At 42.5% G+C, this 21,629-nt stretch overlaps 1 protein-coding gene across 3 annotated transcripts; it reads right to left on the bottom strand.

Moving 5' to 3' along the window:
- Positions 1-21: 21 nt before the first annotated feature.
- LOC120019013 (BRO1 domain-containing protein BROX-like) lies at positions 22-20,012 on the bottom strand. 3 transcript variants are annotated; one of them, XM_038962198.1, is made up of 13 exons: positions 19,936-20,012; positions 19,100-19,230; positions 5,833-5,939; positions 5,567-5,663; positions 3,064-3,159; positions 2,830-2,902; positions 2,430-2,535; positions 2,135-2,224; positions 1,913-1,998; positions 1,726-1,807; positions 1,468-1,618; positions 1,214-1,373; positions 22-1,032 (listed from the first exon to the last, which is right to left on the bottom strand). In XM_038962198.1, the coding sequence occupies exons 2-13, from the start codon at positions 19,198-19,200 to the stop codon at positions 946-948; spliced, it is 1,236 nt and encodes a 411-aa protein (XP_038818126.1). In that variant the 5' UTR covers positions 19,201-19,230; positions 19,936-20,012; the 3' UTR covers positions 22-945. The 3 variants fall into 3 exon arrangements, with proteins under 3 accessions (XP_038818126.1, XP_038818127.1, XP_038818128.1); XM_038962199.1 differs by lacking the exon at positions 19,936-20,012 and adding an exon at positions 19,355-19,929; XM_038962200.1 differs by lacking the exon at positions 1,214-1,373.
- Between the last annotated feature and the right edge of the window lie 1,617 nt (positions 20,013-21,629).

The following is a 21,629-nucleotide window of genomic DNA, read 5'->3' on the forward strand; positions in this document are numbered from 1 at the left end:
AAAAGTAAGTGAATATTTAATCGTTATATGTGAACGTATGAAACCTGTGCTGGTGGAAAAATATTTTGAATTGCGCGCCCTCCAGTTTCACTGGAAGTTGTCCCGCTAGCGGGACACCGATCCTTCAGAACAGCAACCATGGCCACTAGTCTGAGTTTTCTTTATTTTTTTTAACAACAGTTTTCTTAGCGTCAGGAAGACCTACATCACCTTCCATAGGGCACAATGTTATGGAACGTTCAAAGGTTTCATGTAAAACAGGCCTGCTCCTCTCTCGTGCAGAGTAGTCATGCGTGACATTTCTACTTAGAACGTTCAGAACATCGAGCTTTCCGGAGAACTTCCCAGATGTTATTCCATGTTCCTACTGAACAGCCGGCATTGTTCAGGTTATTCTGACCCAATACAAGCACCGCCTAGTCCTCAAGTCTCCAATAAAGAGGGGAATATTAAACAATGGTTATTATCATAAATACAGGTCATACCCAGCAATGACTAGCCTTGTGTATGAATAATGTGATCCTGTATATACAGTGTCCTTTCAGTTGCAAGAAAACTGTGATTCAATTAGAGAATCTCAGCGATTGAAAAATAAAATTGAAAACATACGATTTTTTCTACAAATTATTGGATATTCATCGTGGAGTGTTATAAGTTCTTACTATATTAATTGTCCGTTTCTTAAATGACAGCAATAAATAAAGATCCAAAATCCCCAACAGGACTAGTGAGAGAGCATTTCAAATATAAAGTCTGACCCAATAATATTTGATCATGAACATAAAAAAATAGAAAACAACTATGTATAAAATGAACTACAACAGATGGTCATGCTACTGTAAATCACTGATCATAAAAACACTACAGATAAAACAAACCAATGCATTAATAAATCCATACAGTCATGTTTTTCTTGTCCTTGTCACCCCCCCCGGTCATCTCTGTTTATGATATGACGCAGCCTGTATCTTTCTGAGGCTTCAAATCTGGTTCCTTCATTGGCTTAACCTCTTCTTCCTGCTTGGGTTTGGCCTGCAATCAAAATGGTGAGAGGGAAAAATGTGAAACCATTTGTTCGAGAACCAGACAAGCAAATTAACAAAATCCTTTGTGTCTTTACGTGATTATTATCAGTAACAAGACAAAATATGTGAAGACAAAGCTATAGTAACCAAATTATCTGTTGCAGTGCCAAATGTCTGAGCAGCATTACATTCTCAGCTTTGGCCCCCTTGGTGAGGTCAAAAGTGGTGTAGACTTCAGGGGTGCACTGCTCGCTGAGGGCTGGGAACTCAAAGGATATTGGTTCGGCCAGGCCATAGCTAGCCTTCAGCTCTAGCTGGGGCACCTCGGCCGGGACCTTGTGAAAGTATCTGGAGAAATGACATTTGTGTATAAATGCTACAACTACTTACTGTTATTTACTATACACAAATACATGTTATACTGGATGTGTGTGTTACTCACATGAATCCATTTTCTCTCTCGCACTTCTGCAATGTATTTTTGATCAGGCCACTCAGCGTGGTGAAGAAGAGCTGCTCAGAAGGCTTGGCTGTGCTACCCGGCCCTTTGGTCTGACGGTACTCTTTGCACAGAGCCTCGGCTTTGGAGTAGCCTAAACACAGCAAGCAAGCGCTATAAGTGTTTACAATTGTTAAGATGAAGAAACATCTGTGTAGTGCTTAAAAAATGCAAAACACAATCTAGCACAGAAATACCAACACTTTTCTGCTTCTTGGAGAGATCTTATTGACTCGCCACACTTGTCGCTCACGAGGAGAGTTTGTCCATGGTAGCAATATGCCTGGAAGTGACAAATAATAGCATCATTAGAATTAGTATCTTAGCATTTACAGAACAATCAAAACAAACAAACTCTCTCAACTGTCTAGACTGCTCAAGAACATACATAGGCCATGTAGAAGTGCTGTTTCAGCTGGAGGTACTTCCTCCACTTACTGCTGCACTCTGGTTCCAGGGTGTTCAGTGTGTGGTCTGTGAAGACCGAGAGGATAACATTATTTTGAGTGATCGGGAGGACCAACAGTGGTTAGATCGAGACATTCCTATATAAGATCATTACAAAAATGCAACAAAGTCAGGATGTGACAGGAAACCCCTAAATACTTACCAGCTTTCTGGTAAAAGTTTGCGGTCTCGAAGGCCAAGGCTGCAATGAGAGTGGCGTTATGCTTGAGTTCAATCGCTCTGGCAATCGTCACTGCAAACATCAAAAATTAAGTTAAATGCTGATATAATTTTACAGCATTATGATATCGTAAGTCCTGTTCTCACTCAGTGTAATCCCACATACACACTGCCATGAGATTGCCATAAGACTCCAGAGTTTTTCCCAGCCAAGACACGTTGTCAGCTCCTGACCCTAATAATTATGCAGAGAAGTTGATTGAGTCCAGTGTAGCTACCTTCCTGTGCCTCTGCTTTGCACTGGACCATGTAGGTGTCCATGACTCTGGATTCTAGGTCCCGGCCCTTCTCCGCTGGGGTGATGAGGCGGGGGATGTGGACCTCCTACAGGGGAGAGACCAGAGAGGAGGACAGGTGCGCTGCCAGAGACAACCATGCACCAACAACCAGCAACTTGTGTTCAGGTTGATGATACTGTAATGTATTCACATTGTTCACCATGTGTTGAGGTTAATGTAAAGTGAGCAATATGGGAACCAGAGTTGATGGGTTTATCAGTGTGCTTTTTTAACTTGCTGATTATCTCACTATGCAAAGTGACTTTAGGTGTCTTGAAAAGCATTTCAAATAAAACATTAATATAATTGTCATTATACAGAGACAATATAAGCTATTCACCTTGAGGTGCTTGAAAATCCCAGCAGCAAATTTCAGGCTCCTGTGGACATCTTTTGCTTCTACCTCAGTTACACTGAAAAGGGGTGAAAATTAGAATGCTAATATGTTCCCTTTACAATATTGATATGTCAATGGAACAAGTGTGAAATTACATCAAGGTCATAAATGACCTTTCTTGCATAATCAGATATATTGTATGAGAATAAATTAGTAAGGCAGAAAATAAACACATACTTTTCCTTTCCTGCAAGTCTTGAGGCAAACTTGGTGTGCCAAATTGCAACATTGAAGGCCATGGAGACCAGCTCAAAAATAGCATCTTGTTGGGCACTAAAGGGACAATGAGACAGGATGTTAATAACAATAATAGTATTGGAGAGAGACCGTGTATTTCAATAATGGACGGAAACATCTGTTTGAGGTGAGAGAACTAAATAAAATGTTGAGCCTGAGTAATGATGTAATAACACATTTATAAAATGTCAGCTGGAAATACAAAAGAACCAAGACAAAGCTATAGGTAGTTCTCAATTAAACGTCACAATACAGTGCAGAGCATTTTATTTAGTTGCTGGGTGGCAAGGAGACCCCAGCATAGTCAGAACTACACATTTCCAATTATTCCACATTTAGCTCTATCATCAGAGCATGTAACTGCATGCTTTTCATGTTCAGTAAACATAAATTGATCTTGTAAACTTTGATTTGCGAGGATAGCCTATCCATTGCATTCGGAAAGTATTCAGACCCGTTGACTTTTTCCACATTTTGTTACGTTAGTCTTATTCTAAAAAATGCTAAATTATTTTTTCCCCTCAATCTACACACAATACCTCATAATGAAAAAGCAAAAACAGGTTTAGACATTTTTGCTAATGTATTAAAAATAAAAAAGTTAAATATCACATGTACATAAGTATTCAGACCCTTTACTCAGTACTTTGTTGAAGAACCTTCGGCAGCAATTAAAGCTGAGTATTCTAGGGTATGACGCTACAAGCTTGACACACCAGTATTTGGGGAGTTTCTCCCACTTTCCTCTGCAGATCCTCTCAAGCTCTGTCAGGTTGGATGGGGAGGGTCGCTGCACAGCCATTTTCAGGTCTCTCCAGATATGTTAGATCAGGTTCAAATCCAGGCTCTGGCTGGGCCACTCAAGGACAATCAGAAACCCTGCGTTGTCTTTGCTGTGTGCTTAGGGTCGTTGTCCAGTTGGAAAGTGAACCTATGCCCCAGTCTGAGGTCCTGAGCGCTCTGGAGCAGGTTTTCATCAAGGATCTCTCTGTACTTTGCTCTGTTCATCTTTCCCTCGATCCTAACTAGTCTCCCAGTTCCTGCCGCTGAAAAACATGCACACAGCATGATGCCACCACCATGCTGCATTTTTTGGTACTCTTCCCCAGATCTGTGTCTCGACACAATCCTGTCTCGGAGCTCTACAGACAATTCTTCAACCTCATCGCTTGGTTTTTGCTCCGACATGCACCGTCAACTGCGGAACCTTATATAGACTGGTGTGTGCCTTTCCAAATCATGTCCAATCAATTGAATTTATCACAGGTGGATTCCAATCAAGTTGTAGAAACATCTCAAGGATGACCAATGGAAACAGAATGCACCAGAGCTCAATTTCAAGTCTCATAGCTAATTTACATAGCAATGGGTCTGTATACTATATATATATATATATATATATATATATATATATATATATATATATATATATACACTGCTCAAAAAAATAAAGGGAACACTTAAACAACACAATGTAACTCCAAGTCAATCACACTTCTGTGAAATCAAACTGTCCACTTATGCACATTTGTGGCCTGCTGGAGGTCATTTTGCAGGGCTCTGGCAGTGCTCCTCCTTGCACAAAGGCGGAGGTAGCGGTCCTGCTGCTGGGTTGTTGCCCTCCTACGGTACCAGTCAAATGTTTGGACGCACCTACTCATTCCAGGGCTTGATGGTTTTTGCGACTCCACTTGAAGAAACTTTAAAAGTTCTTGACATTATCCGGATTGACTGACCTTCATGTCTTAAAGTGATGATGGACTGTCATTTCCCGTATTTGAGCTGTTCTTGCCATAATATGGACTTGGTCTTTTACCAAATAGGGCTATCTTCTGTATACCACCTCCTACCTTGTCACAACACAACTGATTGGCTCAAATGCATTAAGATTTACAGAAATTCCATGTGTCATTTCATAGTTCTGATGTCTTCACTATTATTCTACAATGTAGAAAATAGTAAAAAATAAATAAAAACCCTTGAATGAGTAGGTGTGTACAAACTTTTGACTGGTACTGTATATCGTGAGGCTACACTGATGTATCTGAAATTACTTGATAATTTGATGTTTACTGACCATGAAAAGCATGCAGTTATTTGCTGTATAACTCTGATGACAGAGCAAAATTTGCACAATTGTTTTGCATGGAATAATCGGAAATGTGTAGTTCTGACTATGCTCTTCAAGAGGTGATATTACAACAAAATAGTGAACATTTATTTAACAATCCCTGAAATGACACGCAGTTATCAATGTTTTTAGCAGGGCTGGGAGTCTCCTTTCCCCGCAGCAGGTAAATTGAACACCGTATTGTGGCGTTTTATTGATAACGACCTATTGTAACTAACACCTTGACTGACATTTACTGTATGTTGTATGTGTAGAGCTCTGACTGTGGGGCTGATGGAGGTAACTAACCACCTATGGGCTAGAAGGCTTTACCTTGGGGTGTTTCCTTGCAAAGTGTCAGTCCACTTGAAGTTCTGCATGAACCGAAGCTTGTTCTCTTGTTTGGTGCCATCCAGAGATGCAATGAATCCTATGTCATGTCAAGCAATCAAAAGACCAGAAACTGATTATTAATAGAAAAAAAAGGAATAGTGATGCATGATGAGCAGCGTGTAGAAAGACCACACAAAAACACTACAAAACAGTAAGCACTGCTAAAGACAGAGGAGAAAAGGCATAAACAAACAGCACAAGTTCACCTTGTAAGAGTGAGAAATAAGTATCTGTGGCATTTTTCATGATCTCAGGATCGCAGGTGGTATCTGTGAACATCTCCAAGAGTCTGGCCCTCGATGTCCTCAAGTCACTATTGAGGAGAGAAATGTAAACAGTCAAGCAATCATGTGTTCTCAATTGACCCTTCGCTAAGCCCCGCAGCAGAATTTTGGGCAACCAATCACAGTGCTCCAATGGATAGCAACTGTTGTCGAGTCAGACACCTTGGATAAGCTGACATTTAAATCGCATGAAAGCCAGTGAGGGGTATGGCAAACCCGGAGAGTTTTCTTTAAAAATAAATGTTTAAATGGCTAAATAGTTGAACAGTGCACCAGGAGTACTTGATTCTCTGATTCCTGAAATGCAGAGCCTGTGGTTGGAGTATTTTTTGAATCTGAAATTATACTTGTTACATTGTTTGCCACCTCAGCTGGTTAGCTAGCTCTGTCTCATTGACTGCCAAACGTTGCTAATGCTAGCTAGTGTAACAGTACTCTTCTTGCGTTGTGTACAATCAATCCTCGACACGAACTCCAAAGTGTAGCACCAGTCATGGAGATTTATTCTGATAGGAACAGCACAAAATTGCACGTCATGCAATGCACGGCTCACCATCCAACTCTGCACTCACGCACGCTGGTTTGGTGCTTGTTCACTGGGCCATGTAGTTACCAAAATAATACAATTACAATATACAATATAATATCTTTAACAATGTACCTGATAGGAACAGCACAAAATTGCACGTCATGCAATGCACGGCTCACCATCCAACTCTGCACTCACGCACTGTACAAAATATATGAACCCCCCCCACCAGACACAGTAAGTTGCTAGCTAGTACTGGCGGGAATTCTTTACAACCAAAATGCACAACCAATATTCTCCAAAAAACACTGCATCTTATGTGTGATGTTCGAATAACATTTACAAACAAATTTATATAAATTGTACACTTAAATCATCACTTGGGAGTATAAAAATCACTTTTGATGTACAGTGCTTTGCAACCAACAACTTACCGCTGGTTTGGTGCTTGTTCACTGGGACGATTCTAACTGAAACATCCTCCCTCGTAAGCAAGCTACGCAAACCAGCCAATAAGATGCCATGTTGAGTAGGTGAAGGCAAGACAAAACTAAAACCAAAAACCCATTGGCTTAACAATAAAGTGGCAAGGGGAATCACCAATATAACCCTGTTACACTCCCCCCTACTGAATTCCACTTGCAAAGAAAAATAATAAAAATACAAAACGGCACTGTGCAAACATACCAGATACAGAGACACTCAACATATGTACAGAATAATGTAGAGAAAAAAATTAGATATATTTTTAGACTACCTAATAGAGAAACTAAAAGGTAAAGCTGTGTATATCAAGGATGCAGACCCTGCTTTAAATCAGTCACTAAATATTCCAGTCATTAGACTATTCTCCTTGAGAATTAGAGTGAAAAGCGGTTGATCAATCCCCTTAGCCCTCATAGGTAAACATGCCTGTTACATGTTAAGTACACTCAGTGACTTTAAAACATCCAAGTAATAAAATAAACTACCATAAGAGAGTTGATCATATCCGTCACATTACCATCCTGCAACCTCTAATCATGGTCACAATGATGTAAAAGCAAAACAAATAAAAGATGTCAATACCATTGACCCTCTATTCACATATTGAACCTTCAAGAGCTAACTGTCTGCTGATTCATAATCTCAATCAGTCTTGACACTGGTTTAAATAGTCTTCCTGCCCTTGACCTAATACGACCCCGACTACCTTCAACTGCATAAGGGGTAACAGTGTTTTGTACTGTTGCAATAGTGGGTCTGTCAACACAGTCCGTCTGTAACTGATCAGGTAAGGAATGGTCCGAGTTTGGTAGGTCAGTACGGATATCGTAAGTAGACTGGTCAATTAGCTCACTCACTACACTGTTACGGTCTCGGTCAGATTCTTGAAGACTCTCTGATCGAGGCAGACCTTCCAGCTGCAGTATATCTCCCACCGAATCCAAAGGTGGAACATCCTGAGCATCCAAGGATCGCACATCACCCTCCAGGCTTGTGTCACCTGTTCCTTCAGAAGGCAATTCTGACACCCACACTCTTGTTCTGTACTCAGCATCATCATCCACTGCAGTGTCCATGGCAGCTGAGACCATAAGGCTGTCATTCATGCCCTCAGACTCTGTTAATCCAGACATGTCTGTTCCCTCATCAACGGCAGCATGGGGAAGAGGAAGGAAGTTGACTGGCATTATCAGGTTGCGATGTACCGTCTTCTCCCGTCCAGTGGAGCTGTTCTGAATCTTAAAAGTGTGGCTGTCAGCATTCAACCCAGTGACAAGGTAGACAGTATCCTCCCAACGGTCAGCGAGCTTCCGCTTTCCCCGCTCCCCCTTGTTAGCCAGCAACACTCGATCCCCAACCTCCACTGGTGCTCCTCTGACTCTTCTGTCATAAAGGTCAGCATGCCTCTTCAACTGCTTCGCTGCAGATGCCTGTGCTGTATTCATGGCTTCTTTCAGATCTCTCCTCAAAGACTGAACAAACTGGTCATAGTCGACAACTTCTGGGTTCTCTATGACAGAGCCAAAGACTATGTCAACAGGCAGTCTTGGCGTCCTCCCAAACATTAGCAGGAAAGGGGCAAAGCCTGTGGTCTCGTGGATTGTACAATTGTACGCAAATGTGAGGGACTTCAGCGCCTGAGGCCATCTGTGCTTTGCTCTCGTTGGCAGGGCCCGGATCATGTTTCCCAACGTCCTATTCATCCTTTCGCAGGACCCGTTCCCCATCGGATGGTACGGCGTGGTGTGAGACTTCTGAACCCCTGCAACACTCAACAGTTCGGCTATTAAAGCGCTCTCGAAGTTGGCTCCCTGGTCTGAGTGTATACGGCGAGGCATCCCGTAGACACAGAAATAGTTGTTCCACAACTGATGAGCTACTGACTTAGCAGACTGGTTCGGACACAAGAAGGCATGAGCCAATTTGGTAAAGTGGTCAGTAACAACGAGCACATCCAAGGACTTGTTTGAAGAATCTTCTGCAGACCAGAAGTCTATGCACACTAGTTCAAGAGGCTCAGTTGTTATTATGCTCTCAATATTATGCTCTCAAGAGGAGCTCTTGCTTCCGGATCAGGAGTCTTGCTCACGACGCATCTCCTGCAGCACTTCACATATGCCTTTACCTCCCTCTCCAGGCCATGCCAGAAGAACCTCTGTCTTGTCAGGTAGACTGTTCTCTGTTGGCCCTGGTGACCAGCTTCATCATGGACACCCTTCAACACCATTGCTTTCATGGAGGCTGGAACCACATACAAATACGTTTTCCTCTTTGTAACCACATTCCTTGAAACACGATACAGTACACCCATCTTCATGGTCAACTTGTCCCAACTTCTGAGAAGACACAAAACCTCAACAGTCTCATGGGAACGCTCTCTCCGGGATGGCCTTCTCCCCCTCTCCACAAAGAAGATCACTCTGCTGATCACGTTGTCATCACGCTGCTTACTCATCAGTCGGTCGTGTGGCAGAACATCGACATCGGTCTGCTCTGATGGCATAACAGCCTGTGGAAGCTGTGGCAACAGCAGTGCATGTGAGCCCACTTCATCACCCCAGCACCTGTGTGAATGAAGAACAGCTGCAACTTCATGTCTTGATAAAGCACCAGATGGGTCAACAGTAGCCTGACAGCTAATGACCACTTCGTTGGAGTCAGAGGCTTTGTCAAAGGGGTGGCTGGACCAGCGAAACACATCTTGCACTCTGTCTGTGCGCACAGCGTCGGCTTCAGCTAGTAAGGTCTCGTACGGGACCCTTGTCAGGCGATGGAGTGCACTGGGTCGTACGAAGGGCTCTCTGCTCAAAGCATCTGCAACAACATTTATTTTTCCAGGGATGTACTTGATGTCAAACTCGTACGGTGCCAGCTTGGCGACCCATCTCTGTTCACAAGCATCAAGCTTTGCTTTGGTCAGAATGTATGTCAAGGGATTATTATCCGTCCATACCGTGAAGTGCTGCCCCCGTAGCCAGTGGTGGAACTTGTCACAGATAGCCCATTTCATGGCAAAGAACTCGAGCCTGTGCGCAGGATACCTCGACTGCGCATAACTGAGGGACTTGCTCGCGAAGGCTATAGGTCTCGCTGTAGCTCCCTGTTCCTGCACCTGGGACAGCACAGCACCTAAGCCATTGCTGGACGCATCCACCGAGAGTAGAAAGGGTTTTTCGAAGTTGGGGTGGGCCAACAAAACCTGGTCCAGTAAGGCTTGCTTTAGCTGGAATAAGGCCTGTCTGCATTCTGTTGTCCAGTCGGCAGCCGTCAACTTCCTGACAGGTGAGCGTTGCTTCTTTTTCCAGCGTGGAGCCTTGTGTCCAGTAGTCAATCCAAAGAGAGGCTTTGCAATGGTCGAGCAACCTTCAATGAACTGTTGATAATACACCACCATCCCAAGGAATGACCTCAACTTCTTCTGAGATGGAATGTCAGTGCCATCTTCCATCAGATCAGCTTCTGTTACTCCTGTAATGGCCTTCACCTTCTCAGGGTCTGTAGCTACACCATCCGCGCTAATGATATGCCCCAGAAACTTCACAGACCTCTGCAGAAAGTTACACTTTTTTGGCGACAACTTCAGGTTGTGAGCCTTGAGACGCTCAAAAACCATTTCCAGGCGCTGTATAGCCAGATCTTCAGTGGGCGCATAGACCAAGACATCGTCAAGGTAACACAGCAGGCTAAGAAAGTTCTGATCCCCAAAGATGTTTAGCATCATCCTCATAAAGGTTGCAGGACTATTACATAACCCCTGTGGCATACGATTGTATTCGTACAATCCAAATGGCGACGTAAAAGCTGTGAATCTCCGGTCATCCTCATGCACTTCCACATTGTAGTAGCCAGAGGTAAGGTCCATTGTCGAGAAAAAGGCATTTCCACCTAAAGCAGCCAGTGCGTCAGCCTGGTGAGGGAGTGGGTGGGCGTCTTTGATGGTGCGAGCATTGAACAAACGAAAATCAGTACAGAGTCTCAGGTCTCCAGACTTCTTCCATACAAGGACAAGGGGAGAGGCGAACTCACTACTAGACTTCCTTATGATTTCACGTTCTTCCATCTCATTCAATGCTTGTTTGAGCTTCTCATAATGATTTGGTGAAAGGCGTCGGTAGGGCATCCGAAAGGGTTTCTCATCACTCAGTTGAATGCGGTGAAGACATCCGGAAGCTTTTCCACAATCCAACTTGTGCCTGGAAAAAATAGACTGGTACTCAGCTATGAGCTGGATGAGTTTCTTCTTACCAGCAGGAGACGCTTGACAGGAGTTGACATCAATATCAGTCAAACCTAAGTCACGTAAGACCTCAGGATCGCTTGAACTGTCAGGTCCGTCAGTATCGTGAAGTTGGCTGGAACCGTCATCAGTCAGTGTCAAGTCATCTTGGCAGTCAGTGAGTATATCAGCCGTTCTCTGCACTTGCTGCTGCAAAGCTGCTGATGAATCATCATTCACACACGAACAGTCAAAGTCCTCTAGAGCCATGCAAGGAAAGACATCGGCTAGAGTGGCGTTTCGTCTCAAAGTCACTGTCTTCTGAGAAGGGTTTATCACTCTAACAGGGAGCCACCCATCCCCCCGCAATAGAGCTACTGTCCTCCCTACCAGTATTGACCTTGGTGTTGACCTTGAACTGCTGGGCTCAATGAGAACAGCACTGCCCGCTGATAGATTCTGAGTGTTTCGTAGTCTGCCCCAGACTAAGTGCTCCTGCATAGGCTCTAGAGTCACAGCCCCTTTTAGTCTCACAGTTCCAACTTTGTCAGGTACTTCACCGTCTCTCCATCTCTCCACATTAGCCATCATATTGATTAGCTTGCTCTCCTCACCCCCGTCACACACAGGAGTATAAACCCTCTTCCAGAGATCTCCATCCGTCTTCAGGTGGCGAATCAAGTGCTTTAGGAGATTGCTGCCCAAGATGAGGTCATCACTCTGGCCTTCAACCACCAGTGTAGGCACGGCAACTCTACATCCGTACACCTCCATCTCCAGCTCACATACTCCCAAAGGCCTCGTCTTCAACCCACCACAACCAACCAAGACTACCTCTGTAGGACTCAATGATGGACTTTTCAACACTCCTGCACGCAACAGTTCAGGTAAGACCCTAGAGCTCAAGGTACAAGCCATGGATCCACTGTCAAGCATAGCTCTCACTTCCACTTCTCCTCCTATTAACACCTTGGCATAAAATAAATCATCATGTGCAGAAAGCCTCTGTGTGTTCTGCATTATGATACTCTTCTCAGTCTCCATTTCGTCACAAACACTTTTATATACAGACTCCAAATCAACAGCTCTCACCGATGGGGACTCTACAAAAGGCCCAACACTCTCCCCTTCTACATTCAGGCCTACTAGTTTTCCGGGAGCTGAGCAGTGGTTACTGTAGGGACTCCACCAGCTGTGCTCAGAGCTGCGGCCTTGGGGCACTGAGAGCGTGCGTGGCCAGCTACATGACAAAGAAAGCAGAGGTGATTGGCCCTGCAGTGAAAGTAAGTATCATGTCCAGCATCCCCGCACACGTTACATGGCCCATTAGACTTCACTTTGCTCCTATTCCCTTTTTGGAACCTATGGTCAGACTGTTGTGGTCTCTGCTCCAGCACACGCTCCAGCATTGCAAGGATACGTTCCATCGGCTCAGCTGAGCCCTGAATAGTCTGGGCTGGGTAAGGCAACGTATTGGGTACTTCCATGTTGGGCCTCACAGCAGGCATGGTGATCGGCATGACAGCACCAACTTCCTGCTTCATTGTTGTGATGGCTGGGGTCACCTTAGATAAGTGAGAGTACCTCTGCTCCCTCCTGTATTCATCCAGCCTCTCATGAACATCTGCAGCAGTCCACTGCTGTAATGGCTTGCACTTAAAGATAAGGGACAGTTCAGCGTTAGGGCAGTGTCTGATGAACATGACTGTGAGCTCACGAGATGGGTCTTCAACACTTTTTTTCTGTCTCTTTAGACAATCTTCAGCAACCTCCATAGCCCTGTTCAGTCTGAGCCAATATTCAAATGGTTGTTCATCAGTCAGAGGTAATGTGGCATAAAAGTCAGCGAGGGGCATGCTTGAAAAAGCAGTGTCACTAAAATGTTGTTTCAGTATGTCAAAGATGGGACTCGGGCCTTTAGATAAATCAACGGAGGGATTGCTGCGTATGCCCACTTTAACAACATCGCGGGCCCTTCCCATAAGCCTACCCATAACCTCAACAGCTTGGTCCATCACAGATACATTCCTCTTACGCATGTAAACCATGACCATATCCTCCCACTCATGCACTGTGCACTTTTCAGAGCCATCCCCCCGAAAGTACACCGGTTCCCTGATATCAGACTTCAATACCAGGTTCAGGCCCGACACATCCAAACCCCTAGAGCTGCATGCATTCCCCATAACATTGTCCCCAACATGTCCAACAATTGCCTTTGACTCCAAACAGGAGGCAATGTTCTCCCCAATGGAATGACCAATCTGCTGTACTATGTCTGCTATGAAATCCATGGAGACCTCCCCACTCCCTGTATTTGGCAAAACTCTGTCATACACATCCTTGGGCGTTTCCATGGGTACACTATCATCAAAACTCCCAAAACCCTCCAGTTTAGGCATAGGTGTAGAAGCAACTGGAATTTTGCCTGAACCCCTACCAATAGATGGTGACAGATTAAATGACAGGAAACCCCTACCTCTCCCAACACCTTCCATTTTAACAATGGGAAATCAACACACTAATAAAAATGTAACTAGCAAAAAAAATGCATATATATATATTTCTTTCTTTAACCTCACGTCAAAATCTAACCTATATCTAGTACACAGGTAAAACTCACCCTACTTATATCAGATATACATTAGAATTGCAAATAAACAAGTAACACAAAAGTTATATAGTTTATCTGTGAAGTCTCAGCCAGAGAAATCATCAATTTCGATAATAAAACGTTGGTGGCGCCCTCTTGTGGCGAAATGCGATATCGCACTATACTGCACCAGCAACGTCTTATCTGGTTCTTCAACGGCAACCACGGCGAAGTTCTGAGATGGAAATCCAGCGAAGGATGATCCGATCCAGAACAACGGTCACGGCACCACTGTAACAGTACTCTTCTTGCGTTGTGTACAATCAATCCTCGACACGAACTCCAAAGTGTAGCACCAGTCATGGAGATTTATTCTGATAGGAACAGCACAAAATTGCACGTCATGCAATGCACGGCTCACCATCCAACTCTGCACTCACGCACTGTACAAAATATATGAACCCCCCCACCAGACACAGTAAGTTGCTAGCTAGTACTGGCGGGAATTCTTTACAACCAAAATGCACAACCAATATTCTCCAAAAAACACTGCATCTTATGTGTGATGTTCGAATAACATTTACAAACAAATTTATATAAATTGTACACTTAAATCATCACTTGGGAGTATAAAAATCACTTTTGATGTACAGTGCTTTGCAACCAACAACTTACCGCTGGTTTGGTGCTTGTTCACTGGGACGATTCTAACTGAAACATCCTCCCTCGTAAGCAAGCTACGCAAACCAGCCAATAAGATGCCATGTTGAGTAGGTGACGGCAAGACAAAACTAAAACCAAAAACCCATTGGCTTAACAATAAAGTGGCAAGGGGAATCACCAATATAACCCTGTTACACTAGCTAGCTAGCCACTTAATAAAAGTTGTTTTCTCAAAATGTATGTTAGCTAGCTAAGTTAACAATGTTATGAATGCAACTCCCATGTTGTCGACATCATAATACAATTTGAGAGCACTAGTTAGCTCCAAAAGTGGTGTCAAGACGTGGCCCTCTTTGGGTATAGCGAGTACCATCCCCCTCTCTTTCACCATCTCTTTTTTCCCCTACACCCAGGCTCTGTTATCTCAGGTCGTAAATTCCTAGAGGAGACTCTCTTCCCCCCCGGCCATGCAGTATAGAGACAGGGTTCACAGTAGAACAAAGGAACTTCTTCTACCTCACAGAACTTGAGAACTGAACAATATCCATGTTGTGGAGAATGTGTAAACGGTCAGTGGAGAATCCAGCTACGACCGGTCCATTCTGTCTAATGTTTGTGACCTCACTAGAGACAATACAGCCACATTACCATAACTCTGTTTATACAATGAATGATAATGAAAGATAGTTACATTTTAAAAGGGAATTGGATTAAGTCATTGGCCCGCCCCATGCGCACAGACATTGATCTGCCGTCATGGGACAGCCCTTTTCTGCTGTTCCGAATATAAACCCCACCTGGAGAAGCCCACTTCAGACCAAGCGTACCTCGATTACCGAGAGAGCTAAGGTTTGAGTAGAGACCATGCATTCCTCAGTTGTTGAATACCTAACCAAACCACGTGGAACATTGGCTACACTGGTGGAAATGGTTAAACTCTGAGACTATTGATACCGACAGAATAAGAGCAAATCTTCGATACTAATTACTAGTCTGCAGTTACACTCACCCCCCTTTCAACATCCTCCTTTTCCGCAGCAACCAGTGGTCCGGGTCAACAGCATCAATGTAACAGTATAACTTTAGACCGTCCCCTCGCCCCGACACGGGCGCGAACCAGGGACCTTCTGCACACATCAACAACGGTCACCCACGAAGCATCGTTACCCATCGCTCCACAAAGGCCGCGGCCCTTGCAGAGCAAGGGGAACCACTACTTCTAGGTTTCAGAGCAAGTGACGTAACTGATTGAAACGCTATTAGTGCGTACCCGCTAACTAGCTAGCCGTTTCACATCCGTTACACTGACAGTGAATTCAGAGCAATGGCTAGCTACTAGAGGGTGACATAATACTAGAGGGTGACATAATACTAGAGGGTGACATAATACTAGAGGGTGACATAATCGGCATGGCCGATTAATTAGGGACGATTTCAAGTTTTCATAACAATCGGTAATCGGCATTTTTGGATGCCGATTATGGCTGATTACATTGCATTCCACGAGGAGCCAAGGTAAGTTGCTAGCTAGCATTAAACCTATCTAAGAAAAAACAATCAATCTTAACATAATCACTAGTTAACTACACATGGTTTATGATATTACTAGTTTATCTAGCTTGTCCTGGGTTGCATATAATCAATGCGGTGCCTGTTAATTTATCATCGAATCACAGCCTACTTCGCCAAACAGGTGATGATTTAACAAGTGCAAGTTGCACCAATGTGTACCTAACCATGAACATCAATGCCTTTCTTAAAATCAATACACAAGTATATTTTTTAAAACCTGCATATTTAGTTAATATTGCCTGCTAGCATGAATTTCTTTTAACTAGGGAAATTGTGTCACTTCTCTTGCGTTCTGTGCAAGCAGAGTCAGGGTATATGCAGCAGTTTAGGCCGCCTGGCTCGTTGCGAACTGTAGGAAGAAATGATCTTCACAACAAAGACAGTAATTAATTTGCCAGATTTGTACATAATTATGACATTACATTGAAGGTTGAGCAATGTAACAGCAATATTTAGACTTATGGATGCCACCCATTAGATAAAATATGGAACGGCTCCGTATTTTACTGAAAGAATAAACATTTTGTTTTCGAAATTATAGTTTCCGGATATATATATATATATATATATATATATATATATATATATATATATATTAATAAAGAAAAAATAAATACATTTTTTTTTAAATAAATACAAAATCGGCATCGGCTTTTTTTGGTCCTCCAATAAATCGGTGTTGAAAAATCATAATTGGTCGACCTCTACTAGCTACACTTAAGTGATAATGCCAGAGAAGCCGTTTCTTGGAGGATATATTGGCACTGGTGTTGTTAGGCACGAGACGAAGTTGAGAGCCGACAAACCATGCCAATATATCCTACAAACACCGGCTTCGAGGGCATTATCACTTTTATTCAAAATAATAATGATTGATATATTTTCTATTAAAAACTTTATTTTTATGAATGTATTCATACTATTTCATCCTTCCACAAGATATACAGTACCAGTCAAAAGTTTGGACATCTACTCAGTCAAGAGTTTTTGTTTATTTTTACTATTTTCTACATTGTAGAATAGGGCTATCTACTGTATACCACCCCTACCTTATCACAACACAACTGATTGGCTCAAACGCATTAAGGACAGACATTCCACAAATTAACTTTTAACAAGGCACACATGTTAATTGACATGCATTCCAGGTCATTACCTCATGAAGCTGGTTGAGAGAATGCCAAGAGTGTGCAAAGATGTCATCAAGGCAAAGTGTGGGTACATTGAAGAATCTCAAATTTAAAATATATTTTGATTTGTTTAACACTTTTTTGGTTACTACATGATTCCATGTGCTATTTCATAGTTTTGATGTCTTCACTATTGTTCTACAATACAGAAAATAGTAAAAATAAAGAAATACCCCTGAATGAATAGGTGTGTCCAAACTTTTGACTGGTAACTGTATTCCCGACACAAATCTAGGGTTGCTACCCAAGCTGGCTAGTAGTTCGTTCTATCGATTCCATTGCCAGAGACGTGACCCAGTCGTTAAGTCTTTTTGTTCTGTATCTATGGACGTGACCCAGTTGTTCGTTCTAAATGATCCATTGCCATACTGACTGCCAGCGTTCTTATCCCTTGCTTGCTAGCTCGCCAACTATGACTAACTTACAGTCACATCAAACAGTGCAGCCAGAACAACAACAAAGTAGCTGTATTTGCATAAGCAGTTTTCAAGTGACATTTATTTGGATACATCCATAACAATAAGCTAATGATGCACGACTTTACCTGGCATATAAAATGTGCACTCTCGTCAGTACACTTATGTTCGAGAGCTAGCCTACAAAAAAAAACATGAGCTGGCACACACTCAGAAAATAGTTTGTGTGGAGGTGCTGACTAACGGCAAATAAACTACAAACTATCAAAATAAAGAAAGTCGCACACTCCATGTGTAATCTCCCAGCAATTTAATGGGTATTTACCGAGAGCTAGCCTACAACACAGCTAACACAATCACTTCAAACTAAAGCTGGAAAGACTTCAAACTACCTGCACTTCGTTTCGTTTGACCTGTTTTCTATTGATAGTTCTTTGTATATACCCGTGAAATTTTGATGATTCATGGTTGACTGGCTGACTAAAGCTGCCTACCTGTCTGTCTGTCTGTCTCCTCCCGACACGTTCATTACTACGGGACAGCTGGAGATCGAATTTGAATATTGAAACATGTAAATGTCGGAGAGACAGACAGCAAGGTTTGTACAAATCTCCGCTGTTGAAAACGAAATGTTAGCCTAAAATAAATGTAAGATAATGTCTAGAGGCTCTTTATAGTGGAGATCAAGTTTATAAATTGCCTGGCTGGGCGGATTGCGGACTCAGATGGAACAGAGTAAATAGGCAATTTAAAGTCATAGATTTATCCAGTGGTAACTTGTGGAATAGACACCTGCTGGAATTAGTTTTTAACCAAATCAGCATTCAGGATTAGACCCACCCGTTGTATATTACAAACATAATTTTACCAGGTTCCTGTGAACCAATTGTAATACCAGTCCACCACAACATACCCAAATGTTTCCTGATTAGCAAGGGATAGTCTGAGTTCAATTTCATTGAGAAACACAGTTTAAGATCATTGTCAGGGGATTTCGCCAGCGGTTGACTCAGGAAGAGAGAAATAGTAATGGCGTCTTTTTCCAACTCCGCCATGGCTCGTTGGACAAAGCTTATTTGGAATTGAATGCCATTTTTGTAGGGTTTTTGGATAAACACAGAAAATAAGGCCTGTGCTAAACACAGGCTTAGGAGATCTTATACGTGATGTTCTATGAGAAAATCTAAATCAGCTAAGAATTGAAGTAATAAAAAAAAAGCACATAAAGGCTTCATAATTCATAAAGGCCATGTTAACTGACTGATATTATCTCATAGGACAAAACATATAAGATCTCCTAAACCTGTGTTAATCTCACTTATTTTCTGCATTTATCCCAAAACCCGAGTCCACCTTAGGATAGGCTGAACGAACCTGAGGCAACTAATTTCCTGCTAGCTCTATTGGGCTTCCAGGGAAAAATGTTGTCAGAGGTTGTAAGAGTAACCAAGGGAAGGGGAGGGGCTTAGCGAAGGGTCAATTGTCATAGAATGGATATCAATTACAGTGTACACATGTACATACTTGCATATCTTATTTGCTGATGGGCTACCAGCAACTCCATAGAAGTTGAAGGAAACAGGTGCAGTTGCTTTCAATGGGTTTCGGTGGAACCAATGAGTCATTCTGTGGCTTGGATGGTAAAAGCTGGATGTCTGATAGATGAAGCATAGGGACAGGGACATCAATTAACAATACTCAAACATATATAATTGTATATAAATTGGCCTGATTATCTACAAATAAAAGACTGGTGATATGACAGTAAACGTATCTTACTTGTTGGCTGTGGCTTGATGACAACAATCAATGACGGTCTTGCTTTGACGTGTACACTGATGGCCTAGCAGCTAGCACAACTGCTTGGCTAAGCTTAGCTAGCTTCTCACTATGTAGGCTAGACGGGTTGTAAAACCTATTTCATACTACATTGTTCGTATAATGTTACTAGATAGCTACCAACAACAAAATAGACGTGAATATTACTAAGGAGCTAGTCTGTAACGTAGACTAAATGATGGGGGGGTAAATTAGTCGGTTCCCGTTGCAAAACCGTTTACTCTAGGAATCAAACAGAACGAGACGAGGCCTTTACTGAATATGTCCAATAGAAACTCTCGTTTTCATTGCAAACAATTCATGTTTGGAGTAAACGTTTTGCAACGGAATACGACTAATGAATAACGTTACCCACCCAAATGTGACAGCAGCAACTCCCAACTAGCTAGCTAATGTACTGTAGCTAACGTTAGCTACCTAGCGAACTAGCTTTCTAATTTCCTAATGGACAAATACGAAGAACGAAAATCTAAAACCACAAGTCTAATTTGTACAATATTATGGAAGTGATATTTACGAACCTTGGATCTGGGATATCTGACAATCTGAAGATGCACTTCCGGAAATAAAGGCACAGAATGGATCTTGACCAGTGGAAAAAGCGTAGAGTCATGTGACCCCTTGCTGCTTCTTGGGACAGGTCTAGTATCCGCTTTTCTGCTTTAATTGTAATGTTAATTAATTTGAATTAAAATTGTATAACTGATCACAGACCAGTAAAAACGATTGACTATATTAAATACACCCACTGATGGGTGAGCTTTGGGCATTTCATTTGCTTACATGGACATATGACATTCATAACCAACTCATTTACAAACCATGACTTCTGAAGATTGGCATCACAGCCTACGTTTTGTCTTACCATCTCATACTGTAGTTAAATTTCTTTGGAGAATAAAAACCAACACTAGAGCAAATAGACAGATATGCTATCCAAATGCTTATGTATGGCTATTGTAATTTAAAGTAAAACATGGGCAGAAAAACTATTTCAAGCTTTTGTCTGAACATAATTTCACAAATCAAATTAACATTTCCCAATGGGAATATTGCCACGTTCACGTGCAAATCGGAACTAGGAAACTCAGAAATGGCCAACTTGCTACCTGGTTGTAGTTATACAGGTGCCGCGTTCAACCAGTTAGCAAGTCGACATGTCAGAGTTTCCTAGTTCCGACTAGCATGTGAATGCGGAATTTGGATCAGTTAACCAACAAGAAACAGTTTAAACAAAAAAATCTAGAAAAGATTGTGCTTTAGAATAAAAGGTGGGGGAGTATCAATCAAATGTATTTATGAAGCTCTTTTTACATCAGCAGATGTCACACACTGCCATACAGAACCCCAGCCTAAAACCCCAAACAGCAAACAATGCAGATGTAGAAGCACGGTAGTTAGGAAAAACTCCCTAGAAAGGCAGGAACCATGTATGAAACCTAGATAGGAACCAGGCTCTGAGGGGTGGCCAGTCCTCTTCTGGCTGTGCCAGGTGGATTATAAGAGAACATGGCAATTTAAAGCCAGATTGGAATAACCATTGGAGTAACCATTCAATGGCATTCAGCATTCATTTGTCATATAAATATACAATGATTATACAAAACATCAACAACACATGCTCTTTACATGGACTGACCAGGTGAATCCAGGAGAAAGCTATGATCACTTATTGATGTCACTTGTTAAATCCAAGTCAATCACTGTAGATGAAGGAGAGGAGACAGGTTAAAGAAGTATTTTTAAGCCTTAGACAATTGAGACATGGATTGTGTATGTGCCATTCAGGGGGAGAATGGGCAAGACAAAATATTTAAGTGCCTTTGAAAGGGGTATGGTAGTAGGTGCCAGCTGCACCAGTTGTCAAGAACTGCAACGCTGCTGGGTTTCACACAACAGTTTCCCGGGTGTATCAAGAATGGCCCACCACCCAAAGGACATTCAGCCAACTTGACACATCTGTGGGAAGCATTGGAGTCAACATGGGCCAGCCTCCCTGTGGAACGCTTTCGACACCTTGTAGAGTCCATGCACCAACAAATTGAGAGTGTTCTGAGGCCAAAAGGGGGATGTGGGGGGGGGCAACTCAATATTAAGAAGGTGTTCCTAATTTTTGGTATACTCAGTGTATATTGCATATGAGATCTTAAACTACACATGGTATAACCAGCAGAAAGGGGAATGTCTACAAGGCACTGATTAATAAAAAATAAGA

The sequence above is a fragment of the Salvelinus namaycush genome, chromosome 24, assembly GCF_016432855.1.
Source record: "Salvelinus namaycush isolate Seneca chromosome 24, SaNama_1.0, whole genome shotgun sequence".
Taxonomy (NCBI): Eukaryota; Metazoa; Chordata; class Actinopteri; order Salmoniformes; family Salmonidae; genus Salvelinus; species Salvelinus namaycush.

Excerpts from the sequence above, each read along its gene's own strand:
- LOC120019013 (XM_038962198.1), bottom strand. The coding sequence starts at position 19,200 with ATGACTCATTGGTTCCACCGAAACCCATTGAAAGCAACTGCACCTGTT. Across the intron at positions 3,160-5,566 it reads TTGCAAGGAAACACCCCAAG|TGCCCAACAAGATGCTATTT; the intron begins GTAAAGCCTTCT and ends TTGTCCCTTTAG. Across the intron at positions 1,374-1,467 it reads GAGAGAGAAAATGGATTCAT|ATACTTTCACAAGGTCCCGG; the intron begins GTGAGTAACACA and ends TCATTTCTCCAG.